The sequence below is a fragment of the Mastomys coucha genome, unplaced genomic scaffold (genome assembly GCF_008632895.1).
Source record: "Mastomys coucha isolate ucsf_1 unplaced genomic scaffold, UCSF_Mcou_1 pScaffold4, whole genome shotgun sequence".
Lineage (NCBI taxonomy): Eukaryota > Metazoa > Chordata > Mammalia > Rodentia > Muridae > Mastomys > Mastomys coucha.
In genome coordinates, this window is record NW_022196910.1 from 21655108 (window position 1) to 21681991 (window position 26884).

Sequence of the window (26884 nt, forward strand, 5' to 3'; positions counted from 1 at the left end):
CTGCAAAAAGAAGTATCTCTGATGAAGGGTGAGACCTACACTTATCTGCCTAGACCCTGAAGATTCGTTTATATTGTATTTATTTCCTGTCTGCTGATATACTAGACATGCCAGCATTATTTCGTGTAACTTTAATAACAGGTGGTATTCTTTCCATTTTAGGGTTGAAAGGAACATTTGATTAAAAAGCTTAGGTATAGCTAACCAGTTACATACAGACAAATGGGGGGGAGCTTGCTTCAAACACTAGTCTCCTGGACAGTGCTCTCCTTCTCGATGGAGGACAGCCTCTCCTTTGCTTCTAGACATGTTTGAAGTTATCAAGAAATGCTTGGCGTTCTATTCAGAGTGAACCTGTATCTCCCCCTTCTTATGTAGATGCTTATTTTCACTTCCTTTCCATTTTCCCTGGCTCTAGTTTTAGAAGATGTTATCATAGTTTGCTTTAACTGTTGAGCTTTTTTGAGGGGATGGTTCTCAAAGATTCTAAAAATAAACAGAATTAGTCCACAGTATGGCTAGTGGGAGGCACCCTGAGATTGAGGGGGTGGAGAAAGTCCAGTGTGGTAGCACCCTGCTAAAATTCTTGCTGTAAGGAGTATGAAGGAAGAGGATCATGAGTTTGATAATCCCAGGCTACATCACAGGACTCTGTTCTTACACCAAAGAGTAGGTGAAGAAGGGCTGGCAGTATATTAGTGGTGGAGCACTTATCCCACGTGGGTGAAGCCCTAGGTCCATCCCTCAGTACTGAGTAAAAGTAAAGGAATTTAGTAAGTAAAGGAATATCTGCCTGACTCCCATTAGATCTTCTGGTTTTGAGAAAATAGGCCTGTGTCTCCTGGGTACTCTGAGAAAGAATGTTCTATTTGGCTCTCTGGTGTTATTGATCCATAGCTGTTCTAGAGTAGTAGACATTTAAGAGAGATCTTTTCTGTCTCATACATGTGGAAGGGAAATGGTGCTGAAACTGTTCATAGATATCCCTGAATAAGGAAGTGAAGTAAATTTAATCATGAGTAACAATTTAATCCTGTCCCACATCGCCTCCCTACAGGCTCCCAAGCAGCTTACTATCCTCTTCCCTACAGGGAAGTTCTAGGCAGGGTTGTAGTTTCTGTTAGGAACTGAAACACTTAACAGATCTGTATAAAATCTAGGAGTGAAAGCAGACATCGTTTGGGTCTAACTACTGTTTGCTTATAATTCCCTCACACTTTTTTAAAGTGAGGTCTCTGTGTAATGTAACATTTAATGTGCTGTAACATGGAACATGCCACATTATTGCAACATTCCCTTAATGCCATCAGCTTGAATATCACTTGAATTTATCATGAATCTATTTAGGTATCTTTACAAAATATAGTTAGGCATATGCAAAGCCAACTTTAGATAGCCCTCATGTGGTTGTGCAAGGTAATTCTTTTAGAAAAGTCCAGTGCACCTGCTTGTGCATCTCAGGGTCCTGGAGGATGACAGTCTCTCTGCTGGTCATGTTAGTTGACTCCTCTCTACCTTGTTAGTGAGTGAGGGATTCTTATTCTAGGGTCATGGCTTTGGCTGAACACACAAAGTGCTGCACCCACTGAAGGTCAACATACATTCACAGCTGGAGAGGAAGGATACCAGGAATCTTGTAGCACTACTACATGGGAAGAAAATGAATCCCCAGGAACTATGGAAGGCGGGCATGGTATCTCTTATATTTTTGGTTGTGAGCCTAGCCTTTAACAGCTGAGCCATCTCTCCAGCCCGCGGGCATTGTATCTCGAGAAGGTAGAATAACCGTTGGTTCCTACAGGATTGGCTATTCAAGTAATTCCTATACAGATGGATAATATGGTTGTTTGGGTTTGTATGAGGACCTTCTCCAGCAAAGCAAAGATTAGAGGAGAATTTGGGGCTAGCCACTCAGGCCCACTCAGTTGCCCCAGATATCAAGGCAGAAATCTGCTCTTCCTTGTGTCCTTGTGCTAGTGCAGTGGTTTGTACCAAGTCACAATGAAGAGTATGGCACATAGTCACTTTTTCCAAAAGTCTCTCACCACCTCCACAGTGGCCACTGGGACGAATTAGGCTTGTGATGACATGACATTGGAGGGAGCAGTGTGGCACACACAAGTGACACAGGACAAGTAGTCACCCTGAGAGGAGCTACCCACAGGGTAAGCTTTCATTTTGGATCAGTCTCACCTCATAGCTGCCCCCACCCCACCCCCTGCTGCTGGCTCCTTCCTGAATGCTAGATGTTGGCAAAGCTCCAGGGAGAAGTGAGGTCTGGATTCCCAGTGCTCTTAGGGGTGGAGGTGGGGGTAGATGACTGTCTGTTCTCCTTGGTTCCCTGCCAGGCAGCTACTGTTAGCAGTAGAAGTGCCCACCCCATTCTTCCCCCATCTCCTCTTTGTTCAGGTCACTCTCTAAGTCATTTCCAGGCCACCTTAGGGTCTTTATGTGCACACTCCCCCAGGGTTCCCGCACTCTGGATGACTTGCTAGAGCCATTCCTCAAACTTAGCCCATTCTCACATCCCTAACTACAGCAGCATGTAACATGTTACCTAAAGTATGCTCCTCTTTCTCCCTCCCTTTTCTTGGTTCTTTGTTTCCAACTCCCTCTCCTCCCTCTCCCTCTTTCCTTCCTTTCCTCCCTTAATCCTTCCTTCCCATCCTCCTTTTTCCCTTCCTCCTTCCTTCCTTCCCTCATTCCCCCCTTCCTCCCTCCCTCTTTTGGCTTCACTGATCTGCTGCTAGGGATAGACCACAGAGGTAAGGATTCTTACCTCTAAGTTGCATCCCGAGTCCCTGCTGTCTATTTAAGGTAATGGTCCCTTTACCATGTGTATCCTAAATCTCTTTTCTTTATCTGTTTAGGAAGACCACACTTAGTAGGAAAATAAAGAGAAAAAATAATATAGTTGATAGTTTGAATATTTTAACTAATCCTAATGGATTACCTTTACCTAGCCCCTAGAATGATGAATAATAGATACATAACTGGCTCTCAAATTGTTTTTTCATAGAAGTAAAGGGTGTAATTGCCTTATTTTAAGTCCTGTCTGATATATCAGTAAAGTTTATGTATATTTGTAAATATACATGCATGGATTTGCAAATAGGAAGTGACCTTATGTGACCATCTCAGGCCCATTATTTCTAGTGGCCCTTATTTGGGCGGGTACTAAATAAATACATATTCTGCCATGAAGAAGTAAAGGAAAAAATGAAATTGGGTTCACAATACCTAAAAACTTTTCAGTTTTCAATAACAGGAACATGACAGGGGCTGGAGAGATGGCTCAATGGTTAAGAGCACTGGCTGCTCTTCCAGAGGTTCTGAGTTCAATTCCCAGCACCCATATAGCAGTTAACAACCATCTGTAACTGTAGTCCCATGAATTCCAGTGTCCTCTTCTGGCATGTACATGTATGTGCAGACAAAAGTACCTGTATACAGAAGTAAACAGATCTTTAAAAAAGAAAAAAAGAAACATCAGTTTTTGGGATGCAAATAAACTAGATTGACCCCAGCTCTATTTTATTGGTGGTAGCTTTATGGTCACTAGAGTGGTTTTTTTTTGTTGGTATCAACAGAAAGATTGCAGTCCGCACTGCAGGAAGTTTATTTTAAGGAATCATTCCTCCGAGCCTTCCAAACTCGAAAACAGCAAAGTTGCTGATATGAGGTCGCTATTTTAGCTCAGTACTTGTTTTGGTGTAGACGCTTATAGAATTTTTTTTCACTTCTAGGCTAGAAACAGCACAGATCTGACCTGGCTGCCTCCCAGCTAGGCTGGGGGTGGGGAGCAAGATATTGGACTGTGCTCAGCCTGGAGTTCCTTTACTGTCTGCTGGGTGAACCAGAACCAGAACTGATTTTTCCTTACAGGCCAGGGAGCTCCCCAGTAAGATAGGTGGAGCGCCATGGGAGACATCCCACGCAGTCTGTTCACCTTGGCATAGGCTACCGATTTAATGGTTACCCTTTGGCCCCAGCTACTGGCCTCTGGTGTCCAGCTACTGACCTCTGGTGTTGTGTTGTGTTGTGTTTTGTTTTGTTTTGTTTTGTTTTAAAGCCAAAGACTGGCTAGTCTTTGTTCTTAAGAGTTGATGATATGACATAGCCCTGCCTAGCATGCGTGGCTTGTCCAGTACTAAGGACGTAAGCCAAACAAGCCCCCTACGTACTAAAGGAAAGACGCAGACTGTGGAGTCTTGTGCTCTGCGAGTTAAGAGATCTCTGTGCTCTGTGTGTGTGTGTGTGTGTGTTATTTGAGAGAGGATCTCTGAGTACAGGCTGACTTCCAAATCCCCATGTATAAGGATGATCTTGAACTCATAATCTTCCCGCCTTCCCTTCCCAAGTGCAGGGATTGTAGGTTGTACAACCATAGAATTTTAAAAAAAATTTTTTTTAAAGGTTATTATGTAGAAAATATGCAGACTTCTAAGCTTGGAGGTTGGATAGAAAATGAACACACACGCGCGCGCGCATTTTTGCTTTGAGCTACCTTTCATTTGACATGTTGAGCTTTTTGTTGTTGTTGCCTTTGTTTCGTTTGGTTTTGAGACAAAGCCTCACTATATAGTCAAGCTAGTACTCTATAGCCTAGGCAGACCTAGGCTCACCATCCTCTGCCTCTCTCTTTTACGTGGGTTTACAGGTAATGTACTACTACAACGTCTTGTGGTATGGTCTTCAATAAAGTAATAATGAATGCGGATAACAGTCTTTTTTTTTTAATGTACCAAAATGTGTAGAGAATACAGCTCAATAGCAGAATGTTTACTTATCATGCTTGTGGCTCTGGGTTCAGATCCTGACATTGCTGAAAAAAAGAATGCACCAGAATGCTTTCTTCAGAACTTCAGTCATCAGTGTATCCTGAGTCTCTCCAGGACATGTGGACATGTCAGCATATCTGTACATGTACACATACATTCTTATATGTTCAAAGAGTATGTGTGTTACTGAGGATCAAATCCAGGGCCTCATACATGCCAGGCATGGACCGTAACACTAAGTTGCAATCCTCAATTCTCAAAAGCACATCTTTGAAATATCTTTTGTGTATTTATTTTTCTTCTACATAGATTGAAGCACTATGTCCTGATCTTGTAACCCACCAATATTGGCCAAGAGAACAAGCAATATTGTGCACAGATCTAACTTATTTTCTGAATAGGTGCTTAACATACAGAGCCTCCCAGTTGTAATCCTCTATCATGGTCATTGCTGGAAACTCCCTTTAAAAAGGAACAGCTCCCTTATATTTCAATCTTAATGACTTGTTAACTGATTACATAAAGGGGCTACAGGCATCTGTGTAGTTGTTCTCATACTTAAGTATTTTTAAATCTTTTTTTTTCCTTAAGCCATTTTCAGAGTTGACCCGTGAAGACTTGTCTTTAAGGTGTCAGCTTCAAGGGTCAGATTCAGACATTGTTTTAGTTTTTACTCTGTAGGGCCGAGTTTGAAGAATCCTAGTAATAAATGCAGCCCTGGGGAAGGGATGGCGATGCTGTTTATAAGGGCTGGACGCTGAAGAGTATGTGTTGACCAAGTCTACCACCAAAGCCCATTTTCTTTCCTTTTTCTCAATCTCTAGGAGCCAGTTTAAAGTAATCCCTAGCTCATATTTCAGGGAAGCAAGGTATCTTTTCAAGCTCAGAACTGGGCTTGCTATTTCTTTTTAATTAATTTTTAAACATTTATTTGTGGGGTGGAGCACTTGTTGTTCTTTGACTTGTAGAGAGGTGAGAGGACAACTTGAGGAAGTTCATTCTCACCTTCCATCATGTACATTCCGGCTTGGTGGCAATCACCTGTACTCACTGAGCCATCTCACTGGCCCAGCTTGATAGTCTTAAAAGCTTGATTGCTAGCACCTCTAACACTCATGAACCAAAACACTCTCTATCATTTGTATTGTATAAGTTTCTTTTTTTTTTTTTTCACTTGTTTTTCTTTATTTTGGATAACAGAATCCTCCTATCCCACCCATTGAAGTTTTTAAGGATTTTTATTCTGTATTAATCAATTTGAACTGAAAAAGCACTCCAGGGTTTTATTTTGTTTTGTTTTTTAACTGACATCATGATAGTGAAACTTTGTACTTTCACGTATTTGTTTTCCTGACACGTCTTTTTAGATCTTCCAGGTTTGTCCTCGAACTCACAATTCTGCTGCAGCTTCCTGACAGTTGGGGTTGTAGGTGTTTGTTACCATACTCAACTGATGAAATGATTACTTTTTAAAATTAAAATGAAGTTTGCAGCTAGGTGTCTTGGTGTATACTTATATCCGGGAACTCTGAAGGTTCAGACAGGACAATCAAAATATAGGCCAGCCTGGGACTACAAAGTAAGGCACTGTCTCAAAAGAAGGAAAAAGGGGTGGTGGGGGGAGGAAGGGTAGGCTAACGTGGGGAGACCTTCAGGGGACTCCATTACCTCCCTGCAGAGTCACATTGTTTACTGCATTGCTTGGGCAGGCAGGTCAGGTAACCCTGACTCTGTTTTCTCTTTTAGGTTGCCCCCTAGACTCCTCACATGCTGTGCTGTGTGTGGAAAACCTAAAAACATGACAGGCATATATGACTCCTGCGAGGCCTACTGGCAGATGAAATGACCAGCATGCCTATTTTGTTGACTATGGCAGGTTTTTATAAAACAATCAAAAGAACCACCCTGCTTGTTTTAGGGGAAATTTCAGGTGTACTATAAAACCTCAAGGCAAAGAAAGGACTTAAGTAAGTAAGAACGGCTTGGGGCTAGTACTTGTAGCTCAGCAGTAAAGTCTTTGCTTGCTTAGTGTGCGGAATCCCTGGGTTCCATCTCCAGCACCATGAAGACAAACAAACAAAATAAACACAAAGAAACAAAACTATGTGTGACAAGGTTTTCAGATCTGTGTTTCTACTGATTTCACTCATGGTTTTCCTGTGACACAGGAATCCAGAATCTTTTTTTTCTAAAGATTTATTTATTTATTTATTTATTTATTTATTGTATGTGTATGAATACACTGTAGCTGTACAGATGGCTGTGAGTCATCATGTGGCTGCTGGGAATTATACTCAGGACTGCCCCACTCTCTCCGGCCCCGCTCACTGTTTTCAGACAGCACCAGAAGAGGGCGTCAGATCTCATTACGGGTGGTTGTGAGCCACCATGTGGTTGCTGGGAACCGAACTCAGGACCTTTGGAAGAGCAGTCCGTGCTCTTACCCACTGAGCCATCTCGCCAGCCCAGAATCCAGAACCTTAAATGGGAATTGAAGTAACCACTTTCTGGTGAAATTATGAAGCTGTTGGCTTTACGTAATAATGGATTGATCATTAAGTTACTGTTTCCCGTGTAATGTTCACCCTTCAAGTCTCCCAATCTCGCTTTTCTGCTCATTTCGTGATAAGCATGAAAGCAGCTGAAGGGAGCACACGCTCCCAGTCACAGCTCGGAATCTGTTAGCAAGATTGTAATTGAACCCTGAGCATGCGCACGTGTTCTCTTCCGACTAAGCTAGGGTGGAGGGTGGAAGTGGAGTTAAGAATTACGCCTTGGTAACGAGACAGAAACTTCAGAAGCGTAAGGCACTATCCTTGGCTCAGATCTGAGAGGTGCTCAGTGGCTAGGCTGCTCACACTGCCTCTCTGCCTGTCCACTCTGCTGTCTCCCTTCCCTGCTGAGGAGTTTAGTCAGTGGCAGCCAAGAAGGGTGTTTCTGTGGTGAGCTCTGGTTCAGCTCTACAGGTTTTATGTTGGTAAATCCTAGAGGACATCAATGGAATGTTTTCTAAGGACTGTTGTTGTAAAGTTTTTATGTAACATTTGATGTATTTTCCAGTGGAAGATGCTCTGTCCACAGGGAATCTAGCATGGGAAAAAATTAACTTTCTAACCTGACTCTGTAAAGTGATTACAGAGACCTTGGCACTTGGAATTGAAGGATTGTGCCTACCAGTAGGAATTGATGGCTGGCTTTGTTTCCTCTTGATCTCCTAGAAATCCGTCTCCTTCCAGAAGCAAATCTGACTTGGGAAGGATGGATGGCTCAGGGAGGTAGTGCATGTTCTGGCTGCTGTTGAAGATTGCTTAGCCTTTTTTTCTACCATTACATAGGGACTAATTGGGCAGGAGAAACAACTGTCCTGTTCCATTAGCCCGAAAAACAGACAATGTTAGGTGTTAACCTCCAGGGAATGCCGAGCGTAGACCAGTTCCTTACGGCAGGTCTGCATCAGTAAGGATCCCTGATCACATTATCAGGAATCTAAAGTTACCTAGGTTGGCTGGCGGCTACAGTTCATTACTCGAGTAAACAATTTAATGGCTGAGTGTAATTCATAGATGCTGCTCTGTTCGGACTGATATCACTTTCTTGGATCCTTCCATTCGTTTTTTTGTTTTGTTTGTTTTTTTCTTCCCTTGTATATCCATCTTTCCTCTCGATCCTGTGTAGCCAACTTCATCCTTTCACCATTAAAAGTGGTGAAAGGGAGCTGGGTGGTGACATGCACTTTTAATCCCAGCAGGCAGGTCTGTGAGAGAAGGTTCCATAACAGCCGGTTACATGAGATATTCCATGCTAGGCAGCACACCGGGATTCCGCTGAAAACACGGTTGTCTTGTGCTTACGTGTTAATGAGGAAAATTAGGGATCGTGTTGCCATTGCTATGAGGTGCTTTAGGGTCCAGAAGAGACAAACAGGCCAATTTGTGATGAGGGGACAGAGAGACCCTGGGAAGGACTTAGTAAGCAATCTTGGGAAGTCCTAGTGTCCCACTGTTTTATGTTAGGAAGTTTGAATTCTTGAAGTTCTAATGTCACTTGCTGTGGTGTTGGGAGTGACCCAGGAGCTTGTTCATGCTAGAAAAACACTTGTTCGGCCACTTGGCCATATACTCAACCCTGCCCATATTTAAAGCTTCTCTCCCCTGCTCTTAAATAGTGACCTTTGCACTTTACTTCATTTCTGGAGCTTGTTTGGTTGTTGTTGTTGTTGTTTGCTGCTTTGACTTTAGAGTCCAGCTTGGCCTCAACCTCAGGAACCCCATGTCTCATCGACCTCCTGATTGCTAGGATTATAGGTGTGTGGTATTTCATTTTCCCTTGAATTCCGTAAGAGATGACAAGAAGTAGCTATCTTCTTAATAAAGCCCTTTGAAGTGTTTGACTAAGGACCACTCTCAGCTCTTAACCAAAATCAATACCCATTTCTCCACCACGTATCACCTGACACACTTGAGTCCAGAAAAAAGTCCAGAAGGCTAATGGGAAAACCCTCGCTATGCCTGGGCTTCTTGTGCTACTGGATCCTGACTCTGTAGATGACGGTCGGGACTGACATTTTTGCATTTTTTTAGGAAGTTTCCAGATAATGCACATAACTGCTCAGAAATTTAACATGTGCTGAGGTAGGGGAAAGTAGATGGAGTAGGCTAGTGAGAGACCCTTGCTTGGTTCCCAGCACAGCCCAAACTCCACCTCCCCCAAGGTGAAGGTACATTCCCTTCTGTCTACATGGACGGGCCCTTTGCTCAGCACCTTGTTTATTTTTATGTATTCTCGCCAGTGCAAACCAAATACTAACAACCCAGCCAAGTTGGCTCTGGTCCCTGCTCCAGAGACAGCTAATTTTGTCAGTGATCTGACTGGAAAATCCCTGCCTCCCTCCCACCCCAGGATGTGAGTCTCCTGCCTGTCCAGACCACCTATGATAAAGGTGTGCGTCCACCCCGTTGAGTGATAAGAGGCCCTAGCCACTGAGTAACAGGAAGCCAAGTCTTTGGTGGTAGGAGGTGTTCCTTTTGGCATTCTGCCTAGATCCGGCTCCTTTGTTGTGTAGCGGTTGAACTGCAGGAATGACTTCTGAAGCAAGTCTATTATTCCACAGTGTAATCAGGACCTGGCAGAAAGTTTATCCTTAGCTTTTAAGATTCACATTAGAAATTCTTATAATCTGGAGCTCTGGCAGCTGAGTGACCTGCCTGTGGCCTGAAAAAGGGCCACAGCAGGAATAGAATGCATCCATTCTGCCAGGGTGTTCTTCCTGACAGTTTACTTTGGGTCTTTTACTGGACCCACCTGTTCTGTTCTGCAGATGCTCTGGATAACTTCTAATTTCTGAGTAACATCAGAACATCAGTTTGTTATCTGTTGAGACAGCTTCACACTGTAGCCTGAACTCAGAGCCATCCTTTTACTCAAAGCCCCAGATGCTGGGGTTATACCCAGCCTGGTCTTGGATAGGCAGTTTGTAAAAAGCATCTTGTTTCTGAGCGAATACATACTTTGCTAGACTGACTCCCATCGTGTGCCTGGGGAAGTTTACTGTGGAATTCCCCTTACAGATTGGATTGAGGCAGTGGCTGTTAGTTCCATGAGATCTCTCTCTGTATACACTAACAAACCCTGGTGAGGTCAGGCTGACAGGGAAGAACAGATAAATGGCCTGGAAGTGCTTTCCCAACTTCAGGCTGAGTCACAGTCACCTGGAGGGCTGCTTCAAATGCTCTAATTAGGTTGCTGGGCTCTGTCCTGCTAGTTTCTGTAGGAGGCTGGAGCCGGAGCCCCTCCTGCTTACATCTTAAGCTGCAGGAACATGTCAGGGATAACTAGGGCGGTGGGCAGGTAGGGCGGTGGGCATGTGCGCCTCGTTACTCCTGCACTGTTGACCACCGCTTACCTAAGCAGGGCCTTGTGAGGTTTATAGATTTGGCACTTCGTTGTTGTTGTTGTTATTGTTCTTTCATTGTTGTTCTAAATACCAGGGCCCAAGTCTCAGCAAGTCTTCTAGTATACTCTCTGTAAGTCCTCCTGGTTTGTACTAGGAATCAGTACAGACTCAGCCTTCAAAAGGAAGGACAGGTAGAAATATAGATTGGAGGCTGCTGGGGAACTTGCTCCCCAGTCACCTTCCTGACATCAGTCTGTTGTTGAATTTGCACTGATGTTAAATTTTAAACAGAGAATGAATTCGAGTTTATAACAGCTGAGTCAGAAAGGAGGAGAGGTAGTGTTAGGCTTGCCTGGATCTTTCCAGTTCCTCCACATCTCTTAGGTGCATTATTCTCTCTCATGACTAGGATAAGGTTCTGGTTTGGTTTAGCCAGCACTTCTTTGTATTAATGGGCATTTCTCTTGATGCAGTTCTGGAACCTCCCAGGAGGGGCAGGATCATCTCCATCTTGGTCTCAGCGACCTGCCTTCTGATGAGGAAGTCATCAGTAGTTCTGATGAAGATGATGTCAGCTCCGAGTCCAGTAAAGGCGAGCCAGACCCGCTGGAGGATAAACAGGTATATTTTAGTAATTAATTATTTCTGCTTTTTTTTTTCTTGGCCTGCCGCTTCATAGGAGTGCAGTTTGTCACCCTGAAAGCAAAACAACAATAGCAGCCATAGGGAGTTAGTCTGCAAAGGCTTTTCCAGTTTAAGTTTGTTCCTGCACCTAAAATGTTATGTATCCAACTCTGTGTCACCTAAGGATTATTCGGTGGCTTTTGAGAAATTATTTTACTAATGTTTACTGACTTTTTATATATGCATGTATATATGTGGGTATTGGCATATGTATGGATTGATAATGAATCTCTCTTAGGGATTGTTGTCCTGCTACTAGTTCTTACCTTCTTTGTTGTGGTGTTTGATTGTTTTATCTTCTTTTATGTATGTGGGTGTTTTCTATCTCAAATCTCCTAGAGTTTGAGTTACAGACAGCTGTGAGCTACCATGTGGGTACTGAGAATTGAACCTGGGTCATTTGGAAGATCAGCCCATGTTCTTAAACACGGAGCCAACTCTCCAGCATGTGTGTGTGTGTGTGTGTGTGTGTGTGTGTGTGTGTGTGTGTGAGTGAGACAGTATAACCCTGTCTGGCACTGAATCATAGCAACCCTCTTGCCTCAGCCTTCTGAGTTCTGAGATTATAGTTATGAGCCACCACACCCAGGGGAGTTGTTAAGTTTCTTGAAAGAGGGGAATTATATGCATCAAGGCTTGATCACATCTTTAAAAAATAACTTTTAAAATAAACCTACTGTGTGTGGGTGGATGGGGGGCATGCTGCAGCGAGCATGCTTTTGTTCCACGGTGGAAGTGTCAGGATACATGTTGCAGGAGTAGGTTCTCTCCTGGCCTGTGGCCTTCAGATTCACACTCAGGTTGTCAGGCTTGGCAGTGAGTGTCTTTGCCCACCGAGCTCTCTTGCTGGTACTTGATCATGTCTTTTTCAGGACAGAGTAAAGGTTGCCGCGTGTCCTGGTTAATTCCTACGCCACTGTGGCAAAATACCTGACAAGAAACAAACGTAAGGGAAGAAGAGTATATTTTGGCTCACAGTTCAGGACCCACCAATCATGCCAGCGGGAGCTTGAGGCTGGGCCCGCCTACTCCTAGCTTCTAGCTTGCTTTCCTTTGTATTCAGTCCAGGACTCCAGCCTATGAAATGGTGCCGCCCACCCACAGTGAAGGTGGGTTCTCCCATGTGAGCAACCTAATGGGGATTGTCATAGGGTAATTACTGCTGTTATGAGATGCCATGACCAAAAGCAACTTGGGGAGGAAAAGGTTTATTTGAGTTACATGTCCTGAGTCACAGTCCACAGATGGAAGCCAAGGCAGGAACTTAAACATGGAGGCAGGGGCTACTGATGGAGAGGCCATGGCTTGCTCCTCATGGTTTGCTCAGCTGCTTTCTTATAGCACCCAGGATTACTAGCCCAGACTACTACCTACAAAAGCTGGGCCACATCAATCACTGATTAAGAAAATGGCCTGCAGCCCAGTCTTATGAAGACATTTTCTCAAGTGAGGTTCCCACCTCTCAGATGACTCCAGCGTGTATCAAGTTGACTTAGCCAGCACAGGAATAACCCTTCATAGAGGTTCCCTGAAGTTTGACTGCGTTACTCTAAATCCTGTCACAATGACAATGAATATGTTAACTATCTCACTGTTACTAATATAATGATCATTTTCTTAAAATAATCCAGTGTGTGTGTGTGTGTGTGTGTTTGGGAGACATGAAGACTGTCCATATGTTTATAAAGGTTTAAAATATGTGATAGGGAAATTCATTGTGTTAACTTCATTTTTAGTTTATTATAAGCATTTGTATGTTGATATGAAATCATATCTCTTTGAGTAAAGATACTACAAAAGGGAAAAACTGAGCATAGCCACAGTGTCACCAGGATATACTGAAGTGTTACTGAATAGAATTGTACAGGATCCTTACAGTGTAGCAAGCCAAGGAGAAAATGCTGGTCACCTGATTCCTTGTCATAAGTTACTAATCCATTATGCTTCTGTCTTAACATATTGTTGCTCTGTTTAAATTTGCTTCCACCTTCAAATGAGTGGCTCACTGTGGTTATCTAAAATTGAGTTCAGGGCTAGAGAGCTGGCTCAGTAGTTAGGAGTGCTTGTGGCTCTTAGAGAGTCCTGGATCCACTTCCCAGCACCCTCATAATGGCTCACAACTGTCTATAACTCCAGTTCCAAGATATCTGACACCCTCTTCTGACTTTGGCATGTGGTGCACATACATATATACAGGCAAAACACATAAGATAATTAATAAATAAATATAAAAAAATCAGTTACGAGCTATGGTGTGGGTTACATGAAGCAAATTACTTAATCTTTTTGGCTTAAAGAATGCCAAATGAAAACAAAATATTACTTATAAATGATTTGATATGTGAAAAATTTAGAATATTGCCCAGTATGGGGCTTAAGTAGAGTGATGATTTGGTGTTTGCTGAAGAGAATTTCTGAACTGGATATGACAACATACATTATAGCTCTAGTTGGGAGGCTGAGGCAGGAGGATTAGCATGAGTTCAAGGTCATCTGAGGTTAAATAGTAAGTTTCAGATTAGAATGGGCTATAGAGTAAGACACTGTTTTAAAAATAATCAGATACCTCAGACAACATACACACACACACACACAAACACACACACACACACACCAGGGTCAACTCTCAGACCAAGTTGTTGGAAGTCATCGATAAACCTTATTTAGGCGGGTGGATCTGTAAAGCTCCCGACAGCCGAGTGACTATCACAGACACACACAACTGTCTGGGGGTTTATTCGACTGTCACGGAGCAAGCTTCCCCTTTGCCTTTCTCACACCCTTCACACTCTAATTTGCAAGCTCACTTTCTGTGTTGCTTCCTTGGACATGGATCCCTTCTATAGGTATGTGGAGGATACCTGTTCACGTCCCAGGTAGCATCCATGTTTGTCAGCAGTGGTCATGGCCCATGCTTTTGGGATGCTCACATCCCAGTGGAGGAAGAGGAGTCAAAATCCATCAACAGGAAGAACCTCTCAGGGTTTCCAGTGATGTGCTAGAAACCGTAGTAGCTACTTTGGATGAAAGCCTCTGAGAAAGTGAGATTTGACTAGAATTTAAATTGAGTGCAGAGAGCCAAAGCCTGTGGGGAGTTTGAGAAAGAACATTCAAACAGGATTGTGTGAGAGCTGTAATTAAAACCAGGCTTTACTTCCTTTGCTAAGTGACCCCTGCTCGCTCTTCCTGATTCAAAGTGTTGTTTTGTCCTGTTCTTTTTCGCTTGAACCTTTTCCAGTTCCTCTGGAAGTGGTATCTTCCACATAGATATCTTCACATGGCACTGGGGGTCATACCGGTAGAAAGACAGGCTGTGACCCGTTCCACGATTCTTCCCAACATCATGTTCTGTCACTACAGGGCTGACGTCTTCATTTTGTGGTCAGTGGAGACTCCTAAGGTCCCTTCTGTCTTTGTGTATGCCTTTTCTTCCGTTCCTGCTTCTATTTCATAGTTACATGTCCTTTTGTACCACAATGACATATCCCTGCTAAGTCTTTATCTTTTTAAACATTTGTGTGTGTTTGTGTGTGTTTGTGTGTGTGTGCGCGCATGTGCACACGTGTTCGAGAATACGCACACCATCACAGATTTATTGACATCAGGGACAATTTGTGTGAGTCATTTCTCTCCTGTGTGGATTTCAGGGATTAAAATCAGATCTTTAGGGTTATATAGTATGTACCTTTACCCATTGAGGCAATCTCACCAGATTTTTGTTTTTGTGTTTGTTTGTTTGTTTTTTAATGGGATTATTTTTCAGTTAATTGCAGACATGTAACATTTTCTTTCTTTCTTTTTAACCTTGCACCAATAACCTCCAGAATGTCTCTCTCCCTTGGAGGCCTCAGCTACTCTGAGGAACTTACATTGTGTCTCTTCATCTAGAGCAGCAGCAGCAGTCGAATCTATCAGTGCCTCCTTTCTAAACAGTGCTAACCGGCCGACAAAGCCCAGAGAACGTTTTTAAGTAATTTGCTTTCATAGTGGTTAAGGGAACACAGTCTTTGGAGGGAAATTGTTTGGGTTCCCACCCCTCACTAGCTCTGTGATCTCAAACAACTCACTTCCTTTAAGCCCTAGTTTCCCTCGCTGAAAAACAAAAAGAAGTAGAGTGTATGGTTGACATTGCCCTTATTTCAAGGATTGTTTTGAACAAATGAACAAATGCTGACATTTCTGAGAACAATCTCTGACATGGAGTACACAGAGCTGTTTAGTTATTACTGGTCATATACAGTAAGGGGAATCTTAAACACTTCACAGCAAGTACTCTAGGACCTTGGCAGTGAATATGTTACTATTTTAAGTATGCCTTGTCTTTGCTGAGTAAGGAAGCAATTTGCTTATATTCAGAGCCCTGTTGTGCTTCAGACTTAGCACTGCTATGCTAGATAACTTTGAACAAATAGTCAGCTTTAATCAAGTTCACCAGCATGTGCCTATAATCCCAGCACTTGGGAGGCAAAGGCAGGAGGATTGCCATGAGTTCAAAGCCAGTATGGTCTACATAGTGAGTTCTAGGCCAGCCAAGACAACCAACTTTAAAACAACAACAAAGGAATGGATAATGACAAGTATTGGTGAAGGGTGGAGTTAAAAGGAGAAGCAGTACTTTGGGAAATAGTTGCAGTTCTTCAAAAGTTTAACTATAGGCATCATTTGGCCCGGAAATTCTACATTTACTATCTACTTATCCATGAGAAGTGAAAGTATATGTCTACACAAAAATGTTCATATTGAAATTCTTAGATGGGGGTTTGAGGGGACCCTAAGGTAGATTGTTTGAGTTAATTAGTGGAGTAGAAGAATTACTGATGCCATGGCTAGACAGAGAACAGTATGGTGAGGGCTCTGAGGAGTATTTATACCCCAGCATCAGAGACCAATGGCTTGGTGGGAGGAAAGTAGGGTGTGCCTGGCAAAGTGACCTTTCGAAAAGTAAGGATGCCTCACAGCACAAGCCTGCAGTCAGGTGGAAGAGAAGGGAATGGGGAACAGGATGTGTGGTCACCATACCCTTTGATAGAAGCTCAGCTGAGATGCTTTGGCACCTGCAAGTCTGTTAGCTAGAGAGTCAGTGCCTCAGGAGGGTGTCCGTCAATATCTGAAAGGGGATTGGCTGCTGCGGAGACTGACCTGAGCAGCAGCTACATTCTAACACTGCACTACTCTAATAGTGACCCAAACAAGAGACTAAATGATCATCCCCTGAAAACTGAAAAGACTAAATGTGACCTATCCGTGCAGTGGAATCATGCTTGGCCATAGAAAAGGCATTGAGAGTGACTAGTTACACTCACATAGTGTTTTGGAAGATAGGGAAGTATTGTGAATTTCGATTGTGGTAATGGCTGGACAGTCCTGAATTTACTAAGAACCACTGAATTATTTAAAGGGTAAAGTGCGGTGGTGGTGTATGCCTTTAACCCAAGCACTCGAGGGGCAGAGACAGGGGAGGGGGCAGGGGCAGATGGAGCTCTATGAGTTAGAGACCAGTATGGTCTACCTAGTGAATCCTAGGCCAGCCAGGGCTATAAAGCGAGAACCTGCCTCAAAAACACCATCAGCACCCAACAGTCTCCAAACAATTCAAAAGCGCCCCATAGCATCTCCATACATACAATCTTTGATGCCTGTGAGATACAGGGGTTTTAGAAAGGCCGTATAATCTACTCGAAAACCCCTAGTTTGGAATTTTTAATTACAATCTGTCTTTCTGTTAACAAATTGATACATTGTTCACAGAAGCCAAATGATGTCCATGGAACATGTTGGTTGGAGAACAGTAATAAGCTAAGGAAACCTTTGCTAATCCTCTTTGGAAATTCTCGTGTGTATCTGTGTGTGTGTGTGTGTGTGTGTGTGTGTGTGTGTGTGTGTGTGTGTGGTGTATAAGCAGGTATCTGTATATGGACGCTCAGGGTCAGATGGCTTCCTCTGTTGCTCTCTGCCTTGTTTTCTCCAGTAGGAGCTCTTCTTGAATCTGGAGCTCAGCACTTCAGCAAGGTCAGTGTTTGTTGTCTCGCCAGTCTTTTATACTGTACTGGGGATCTGAACACAGGTCCTTGTACTTGTAGGGCAAGCACTTTGCCATCTGACATCCCTCTAGATCCACGGAAATTCTTTAGACTTCAGTTTATTCTTCTTTCAGTTTTTAATAAATGTTTTAAAGAAATATGTTAGGCGTGGCCATACCCATGGTCTTAGCATTTGGAGGCAGAGACAGGAGCATTCCTGCAAATTTGAGGCCATCTTTTCCACATAGTAAATTCCAAGCCAGCCAAGAAAACTTAGTGAGTCTTTGTCTCAGAGGAAATTCATTAATTAATAAAAAAGGGAAGTGTATTTATTTTGTTTCTTTGTGAGTAAATGTTCTGCAACTTCTCTAAATAGATACTTCGTTCTCTTTTCCTTTTTGAATCTTTTGAAAATTGCTCATGCTTATTCTCTTGTGTCGAGAAGGTCAGAGACTAAAAGGATATTGTCCTTTAGGTGACACAGGATATCACCTTATCTTTGACGTAAAAGCAATAAAGAGCTGTGCCTTGCACAGGTCTTGCTGTTAACATTTATCTCCTGTAAGTAGAGCTCTTGGGTGTGATAGAGGAGGCCTCTTAACAACAGTATTAAACACACTAGAAAAATGTCACTGGGCATCACTGGTACTGAGCAAATATGAGTGAAGAGAACAGTTAAGAACGTGCAAAGCTTCTGTTATCAGAAGCATGACAGAGCATGTCCTGGATTTCTGGTCAAAAGTTCTGTTTTGGAATCTGTGTGACTTATTTCTTGACCTTGACAATGTGTTTTCATTTGTCTGTGGCTAGTGTTTCACAGGGCAGGCTTTGGGAAGATGTTACTACTTAATAGGCAGTCGTCTTTGAAATGTGATACAGTTTCATTAACTGAGAAGTATGAGGTACCAAATGGGTCAGTTGAGGTCTTACAAGGTGTATTCCCATCATTGTCTTGCTGGGTCGGAATTATTGATTGCTTTTACAAGATGGAGAGAATATAGAACTTTGAATAGTTGTTGTCTTTGGAGAAATGGCTCAGTAGTTAGGAGCCAGTACTGCTTGCTCCTGTAGAAGACTTTGGTTTTTAGCAGGTATCCAGAACTTGTATCAGGCTGCTCACAGCTGAAACGTTGGCCTTGAGCATCTGTGCCCTTGTGTGGTCGCATGTACGCGTGCGCACACACACACAAAAAACATTAAAATAGACCTTAGGTGGAGTATTGTGGTGAATGCCCTTAACATTTATCTCCTGTAAGTAGAACTCTTGAGTGTGTTATACATAAATGTAAATGCCCTTCAACCCCAGCACTCGAAAGGCAGAAGCAAGCAGTACTCTCTGAGCTAGAAGTCATATATATATATATGGTGAGTTCCAGGCCAACGACGGCTATGTAGTGAGACCCTGGCTCAAAAAATTAAAATAAGGGACTACAGGGGTGGCTCCGTGGACAAGGGCAACTTTGATTCTACAGAGGACCCAGATTCAGCTCCTAACTCTTACATGGTGGCTCACAATCCTCTGTAACCCCACTTTCCTCCCTGACCTCTGAAGGCAGTGGCCACACATATGGTGCATACACATGCATATAGGCAAAATACTCATATACAAAAAAAAAAAAAGAATAAAATAAATCATAGAAAAGGACAGAGTCAATAACTATGTGGACTCCTCAATTAGATTTCTTTATTTAATTTAGTCAACTATACTGTATTATATATGTGCCACAGATTTTGAATTTGTGTTTTTATGTTACATATAACACACCAAACAATGTGTTCGAGGCTTAGGATCTGAGACAGTAGCAGCCACCTATATGTATTTGTTTGTTCATGAATTTGCTAGTTTGTGAACAGTGGGCTTGGCACTATGCTTATATTTAGAAGGATACAAAAGTAGATAGATAGACTAGAGAGAATCCGGAGGTTTCCACAGATAGTAGCAATCTGCTGAGTGTCTTGTAAATAGTGTGTGAACAAGAGAGTAATCTTGTCCTTTGAGGTGGCAGCCTCCTCTTTTTTTATTCGATATTTTCTTAATTTACATTTCAAATTTTATGCTCTTTCCAGATTTCCTCTCAGAAACCGCCCAATTCCATCTCCCCTCCCCCTGTTCACCATCCCACCCACTCCTGCTTCCCTGCCCTGGCATTCCCCTACACTGGGGCATTGAGCCTTCACAAGACCAAGGACCTCTCCTCTCATTGATGTCCCACAAGGCCATCCTCTGCTACATATGCAGCTGGAACCATGGGTCCCACCATGTGCACTCTTTGGTTGGTGGTTTAGGGATGGCAGTCTTCATAAAGAGAAACCCTGTGACTTGTCATCTTAAAGAATGAGCTGGAACAGGGCAGCCAGAAATTCTTGGAAGGAAAGATGGTCTTGAGCAGCAGGGAGTTCCAAAACAAAGGGAAGGTATATATATTGAGACAGAGACTGGCGGAGCTCACAAATCCCTGAAACCATGAGACCAAGGGGGCCTTTTCCAAGTTTATCTTGGGCATTTCTTCAGGTAACAGAAGTCACACACATAAAGGAAAGGGGTGAGGAACTATTCAGAAGGATAAATGACCAGGCTTTTTGACTCAGAAGGTGGCACCGAGGACAAGAAAGAGGGATTCAGGTTTCTGGCATCAGTGCATGGGTAGGTACAGTGAGTATAAGGAAGTTCCAACTTCCTTCACAGGTCCCTGTCTGAGTCAGCCAAAGTCAACTAAAGGCACACCCACCAGGGAGTAGGCAGGCCCATTTACTAGCTTGTGTATGGGAGCCACACAAAACTATAGAACACAAAGAAGGGCCGTCCGTTCATAGGGGACTGAAGGTGGGGACGATGCACCGTGAACTCTTCTGTCACTATGACTTGTGTCCAAGTCTCTGTTGGATGGCAGTGCTCAGAAAAAAGGAGAGGGTTAGATTTAGTTCAGTAGGTGGAGATCTTGTCATATTTTCTGAGTGAAGCTCTGCTGGCTAGGGGAATTTTTAGGGAGGAAATATAAGACAATTGTACTTATTTTGGGTGACCTTTCTTCAGTGAGATGCTGATCTCATAGAGAACCTTCTCTATGCTGGGAGGCAGGGACAATTAGCCTTAAAAAATCTAAGGTGGCTGTGCTTGGTTTTGTGCTCCTGTGGTCAGCCCGTCAGAGCATCCTACCTCAAGGTATGGTTGTTGGGCCCTGCACTGGGGAGCAAGTATGGCATGAATGCTTACAGTGACTGGAAGTCATCAAATGCGTTTCCTTGGTGAAGCCTTCCTGATTCCACAGTCTGCTTTAGTGTGGTCCCCTTAGGTGCTTAGCAGGTTCAAGCTCTGCTATTACGTGCTTTTAGTTCCTTTATTCACTTCCTGAAGATTGAGCCTATTTCTTTTTCTAGTTATACAAAATAATCAAACACATGGCCACACACACACACACACACACACACACACACACACACACACCCATAATACTTTGCTTGTATTTTCCCTCCCTTTCCTGGGCAGTGTTTTCAGTCCCTTCTTCAAATACTCACACTCCATCCCAGATCTGTGCTTTTAAAGTTTTACAGTAGTTACCTGGGAATACAAACTGTAAGACATACTTCTGCTTCTCATGATCAGTAAGTTCAAACCCAGCTTCAGAGCAGTGGACTGGCTGCATTGGAGCTATTTCTCATACTCATTTTGCTGTCAGATGTTGGCAAGGTCAAACAGTAGCTTCATACTTTAGAAGGATGATGTGTAGATACTACTGACTCCTTCATGGAAACAAACTTAGGACAATAGGGACAAGAGATGTGGGCTGGTGGGATGGCTCAGTGGGTAGAGGTGCTTGCCACCAAGTTGCCACACTTTATGACCTGGAGTTAATCCATGGGACCCACAGGTAGAAGAGGACCAGATCCTGCAAGCTGCCCTTTCACCTACACACACACACACACACACACATACACACACACACACACACACACACACACACGCACGCACGCACGCACGCACGCACGCACACACACACACACAGAATTTAACTTAAAACGTTTAAAAGAGAAATATATATATGTGTATGTGTGTGTGTATGTATATATATAAATATACATATATATAAAATAAATAAATTTTATCTGTTAGGAGACTATAGATACTTTAATTAAAACGTTTAAGGGCCTACCATGTCCACCTGCAATGTATCCTAATCTCAGTATCTCCACTTAGGTTTGTATATCAAGACAAGGAGTGTCTCACTAGGTAGTCCAGGATGGCTTACAGTTTAAAATCCTCCTGCCTTAGCTTCCTGAGTTCTGACAGGACTTGATTCTTAGTATTTTGTTCCTTTGTTTGGAGACAGGATCTCATTGTATAGCCTGGCTGGTCTCCATTTCCTGATCCTCCTACCTTACAGGTTTGTGTCTCTATGCCTGACTTGATTGATGTTTTGAATTGTAGCTATTGTGTGGGTGTGATGTTGTATCTCATTGTGATTTTAACATAACCATGTCAAAACATTTCCTATACTTGTTGGCCATTCTGCTCTGCACTGGTCAAATGTCCTCTCATATCAGTTCTCATTTTTAACTGAGGTGTTTGAATTGTCAGAGTGGGTTTTTTTTTTTTATATTTATTTTTATCTTATGTGTATAAGTGTTTTGCATACATGTATTTCTGTATACCACATGCATGTCTGGTGCCTGAAGAGCTCATAAGAGGTCATCATATCTCTTGGCAATGAATTATGGATGACGGTGTGGGAAACAGAGCCTGGGTCTTCTGTAAGAGCAACAAGTGCTCTTTAAGTGATGAGCCCTATAGTTATCAGAGCTCTCTCTCTCTCTCTCTCTCTCTCTCTCTCTCTCTCTCTCTCTCTCTGTGTGTGTGTGTGTGTGTGTGTCTGTGTGTGTGTCTGTGTGTGTATGTTCTGGATACTAGTCCTTTTTAGAATTATGATGTTAAGTTTTCTAGTCTATATTTTGTCCTTTGCTGTAGTAGAAGCATGCTGTCTGCCTAAGGACAGTGTATTATAATTATGGAGGGTCCCACTCTACACAGTTCTGTGTGATTCTGGCTCTGGTAGAGCAAGGCTCTGTGCAGAGAGTAGTAGGCCCCCAGTGCCAGGACAGTACTCAAAGGAGGAAAGGAGATAAAAGACAAGTGCCAAAGTAATTATACCTTAAGAGAAAGGCATATTTTCTGTGTGTTTGGTCTGTGAAGGCACCGAGGACACTGGGTCTCCTGGAGCTGGTGTTACAGATGGTTGTGGGCTGCCATGTGGGTGCCCTGATTCTCTGCAGAACAACAAGTGTGTCTTTTTTTTTTTTTTTTTTTCTTCAACTGGGTCTTTATATGTAGCCATGTTGGCCTGGAACTCTATGAAGACCAGGCTAACCTCAAACTCACAGAGATCTGTCTATCTCTGCCTCCTCCCTACCTGTTGGGATTAAAGATGTTTGCCATTGCATTTTACTGCTGAGCTGTCTCTCTAGCCCACACCTTCCTGATTTTTGGATTTGTATATGTGGGGGGTTGGGGCCTGGAAGCAGTGCTAGGGATCAAGTGCAGTCTCAAAATTTCTGGGCATCACTGAACTATCCTCCTAGCCCTTTAATGAGTTTCTAATTTTAAAAATATGTACTGACTTCAGCAGCATTAACCTTATAGTTACAGATAGCAAGGAGAAATACATAATGTTATTATTCGGAATCTCAGTTATCCAAGGGTGTGTGTAAGCACATATGCAGTCCCAGTCACTAGTTCATGACTGATGTCTGGTCTGCACGTTCATGTCCATTTTAAAAAATGTAGTAGAAGCCAGGCGATGGTGGCGCACGCCTTTAATCCCACCACTTGGAAGGCAGAGAGGCAGGTGGATTTCTGAGTTTGAGGCCAGCCTGATCTACAGAGTGAGTTCTAAGACAGCCAGGGCTATCCAGAGAAACCCTGTCTTGATAAAAAAAAAAAACCAAATTTTTGTAGTAGAAGCTGAGTGATTGGCGTTGAGGAGAATAAAACATGTACAACCTGCAAATGGAATTATAAATCCTAGCTAGCCCGTATAGAAGACACACATCCAGGGATTTTAGCAACAAGCTGTAAACCAAGACTGTGCAGATTTTGGACTATTCTGTTTGTTTGTTTGTTTGTTTTGTTTTTTGTTTTTTGTTTTGGTTTTTCAAGACAGGGTTTCTCTGTATAGCCCTGGCTGTCCTGGAACTCATTCTGTAGGCAAGGCTGGCCTCGAACTCAGAAACCCGCCTGCCTCTGCCTCCCAAGTGCTAGGATTAAAGGCGTGTGCCACCACCGCCAGGCTGATTTTGGACTATTCTAATGTACATCCCAGCCATCTGTCCCTTGTCACTCGATAGTTCCCCTGGCCATGTGCTCATGATCCGTCTACTCTCCGGGCCACCTCCTCTTCTCCACATCTCTGCTCTCTTCCCCCTTTCCTCTCCTCCTGCCACCCCCTATCCCCAGCCAGATAACTGAAAACCTGCCTACATCTATTATAGGCTTCATCCTTTTATTGACCAATTAACACTGGGAGCAAGGTTTGCACCACAAAAACTGGTGTAAGGGAGAATTCACTCCTAGTGGGCAACCAGGTATTGGGATACAGTATTTAGCATGTGAATACATAGCAGCACCAGACCAACCCAACAGCAGCCCATTAGTTTTAATCATTCAGGAACCTACTCTAGAAAAGTGGGTATTAATAGGGACAGAAGTCAGATTCATATAATTGTCCCTTTAGCAATAGAATTTGAGAACTGAGAAAAAGAAGGCAAAACACACTAGGTTAATTAGTCTGTATTTGTATGTACCATGGATAAGTCATCTCTTATCTTAGTTTGGTTTCTGTTGCTGTGGTAAATAGCATAAGCAAAAGCATCATGAGAAAAGAGAAGGTTTGGTTGGCTCACAGGATACAGTCCATCACTAGAAGCCAAAGCTCTGATATTCAAGGTAGGAACCCATTGGGAGACAGAAACTGAAGGAGAGACCACAAGGCAATGCTACTTACTGGCTTGCTTCCATGCTCACGTTCAGCTGTCACTCTTCTACAGCCCAGGGTTGCCTTTCTAAGGACAGCACCACCCACAGTGGGCTGAGCTGTCCTGCGTGTATTAGCAATGAAGGAAGTGCTCCACAGACATTAATTATCACAGGCTTGGAGGCAGTTTCTTAACTGTGGTTCTCTCTTCTCAAGTGCTTTGACAGTCAAAATTAGCCACTACATTTTTCATCTGAGGATTCTTTTCATGAATACTCTGGTTATAGCCTTCCCTGAATATTCTTGTCAGAGCAGTCTTTATCAGTAAAAGGGTTAGGGTTTCTTGGTATTGCATGCAAACTCTTGTAGTGAAACATAGAAGGAATAAACACAAGGAGACTTAGAGATTAATGGTCACTGTCACTCCCGCCTATAATGCCAGCATTCAGGAAGTAAAGGCACAAGGATCAGGAGTCTAAGGCCAGTCTCTGCCGCACAACAACAAAGTGAGTCCTGCCTGAGCTTCATGAGCCTGTAATTTAAAAAAAAAAAAAAATAGTGGTTAGTTCTGGAGAATGAGGAAGAGAATTTTAGTGTTACAGAATGTTTTGATTCATCAAATCTTGGTAGGAGAGTAATTCATTATATTGGCTATATATATTGGTGTTTAGCATCAAATGTTGGGAAGATAGGTCAAGGTTACTACAGTTGAAGAATGATGCAGCATTTAATACAGTAAGTTTTAATTTCATCTATTTGTGTGTGTGTACACGTGTGTATGTGTGTATATATGTATGTGTATTTGTTTATGGAGACCCAAGATGTCAGATGTCTTTCTCAGTTGCTCTTCATTCAGTTTGGGGGGAATGGTCTTCACTTGACCTGCTTGGTGCTCAGTATTATAGCTATACAGGTTCACCAGCAAAACTTGGGAATACACTTGTCTCCGTGTGTACTCGGGGCACTGGTGTGTAGTGCCACACCTGGCCTTTTTTCTCCCAAGTTATCCTCAAGCCTGCATGAGGATGTGGGGGTGGGGATTAGAAGGATGCAATACGACAGGCGATAAAGCCAACAAACAATGAGTTTTTGGTTGGAGTGGCCATCCGTTTATGCCTGGGGTGGCAGGGGAGGGTTAGCAGTGCCCAGTTGTTGAGTTAGCAAAGGCATTTTAAGATTAACTGGTGTGTGTGTGTGTGTGTGTGTGTGTGTGTGTGTGTGTGTGTGAGTGTGTGTGTGATGTTTTTTTTATCTGAGGATACAGGGGAATCTGGGTGGAGCTGGTAGCATAGTCCATCCAGAGCTTAAATCGGGGTAGCAAAAGCTACTTGCTAAAAAGCACTTTACTAATTGAGCATTGCCAGCCCTGTGATAGACTGATACAACATTTTTTAGGGTAATAACTGAAAAGCTGGTTTTTCTTTTCAGTAACCTCAGGCATGCTTGGTTACCCACTGAGCTTAACCTCTGCCTCAACTCCTCAGATAGTCAGTTTTAAATCTCAGGGAGTCTTCTGCTCTTAGTGTGTATATCTGCTGTGTTTGAACTTGTTCACCCTTATGACTATAACTACTATTTATGATCTAATGGTCTCTATGATCTAATGGTCTCAAAAGCAATTTTGAATTAATCTAAAAAGAAAGATCTCCCACATATTTCTAACTTACATGGACACGGACATGACTACAATTTTTAAAAAATCGCAATAAATAAATAAAATTTCAGGATCTAGAGAGGTGGCTCAGTGGTAAAGAGTGCCTACTGCTCCCATAGAGGACACCGGGTCAATTCCAAGCACCCACATGGCAGCTCACAGCTGTCTCTGATTCCACTTCCAGGGGATCCAATACAATTCTCTAGCCTCCAATGGCTCCTATATATGCTTTGTGCAGACATGCTCACACATACACATTAGAACAAGTGAGTAAGTAAATAAATATATGTCCACTAGAACAAGGGAATAAATAAATGAATAAATATATGTCCAGATTCTGGAGGTGCTGAGTTTGAAACTCCCCAGGAGAGCTTTTCTCTAGCATGTGAAGTATCTCTTAGATCAGTCCTCAGCTCTGCAACAAGGGGACAGAATTCAGAATCTAAACATCCTGAAGAACCTTTGGGGTCAGGTGTGATTGTGCTATAGTCTCCAAACCCAGGACGCTGCAATAGAATGACTCTGAATTGAGGCTAGTTCAGGGTATAACAAGACCCTATCTCAAAAATGAAACAAAACACATTGAAGGGTTATTACCCAGTTTATACACTTGGACATCAACTGTATTTAGCTAAGAGAGGACAAGGACTTTAAAGTATGTACAGAACACATGCAGTCACAGGTTTTAAATATCACAAAAATGTTTTCTCCCAGAGAGTTGACTCATTTTTACACTGCATTTATTTTATATCTTTGTTTTGACATGGAAATTATGGAACCACATGAAAACTAATTCAAGAGCTAAGAAAGAGAGCTTGGGCTTAGATCAGTGGCAGAGCACTCAGCTAGTGTGCTGAAGGGCCCTTTTTTTTTTTTCCTTTTTTTTT

At 42.8% G+C, this 26884-nt stretch overlaps 1 protein-coding gene across 4 annotated transcripts in view; it reads left to right on the forward strand.

Moving 5' to 3' along the window:
• Fgd6 (FYVE, RhoGEF and PH domain containing 6) overlaps positions 1-26884 on the forward strand; it is a 120125-nt gene that overhangs the window by 31000 nt on the left and 62241 nt on the right. For all 4 annotated transcript variants that reach the window (XR_004112761.1, XM_031349437.1, XM_031349438.1 and 1 more), the window contains exon 3: positions 11148-11295. Coding sequence is in view for 3 of the 4 variants with exons in the window: in XM_031349437.1 (XP_031205297.1) it covers positions 11148-11295 (148 nt within the window). In the remaining variant the exon portion in view is untranslated. The remainder of the gene's footprint in view (positions 1-11147; positions 11296-26884) is intronic.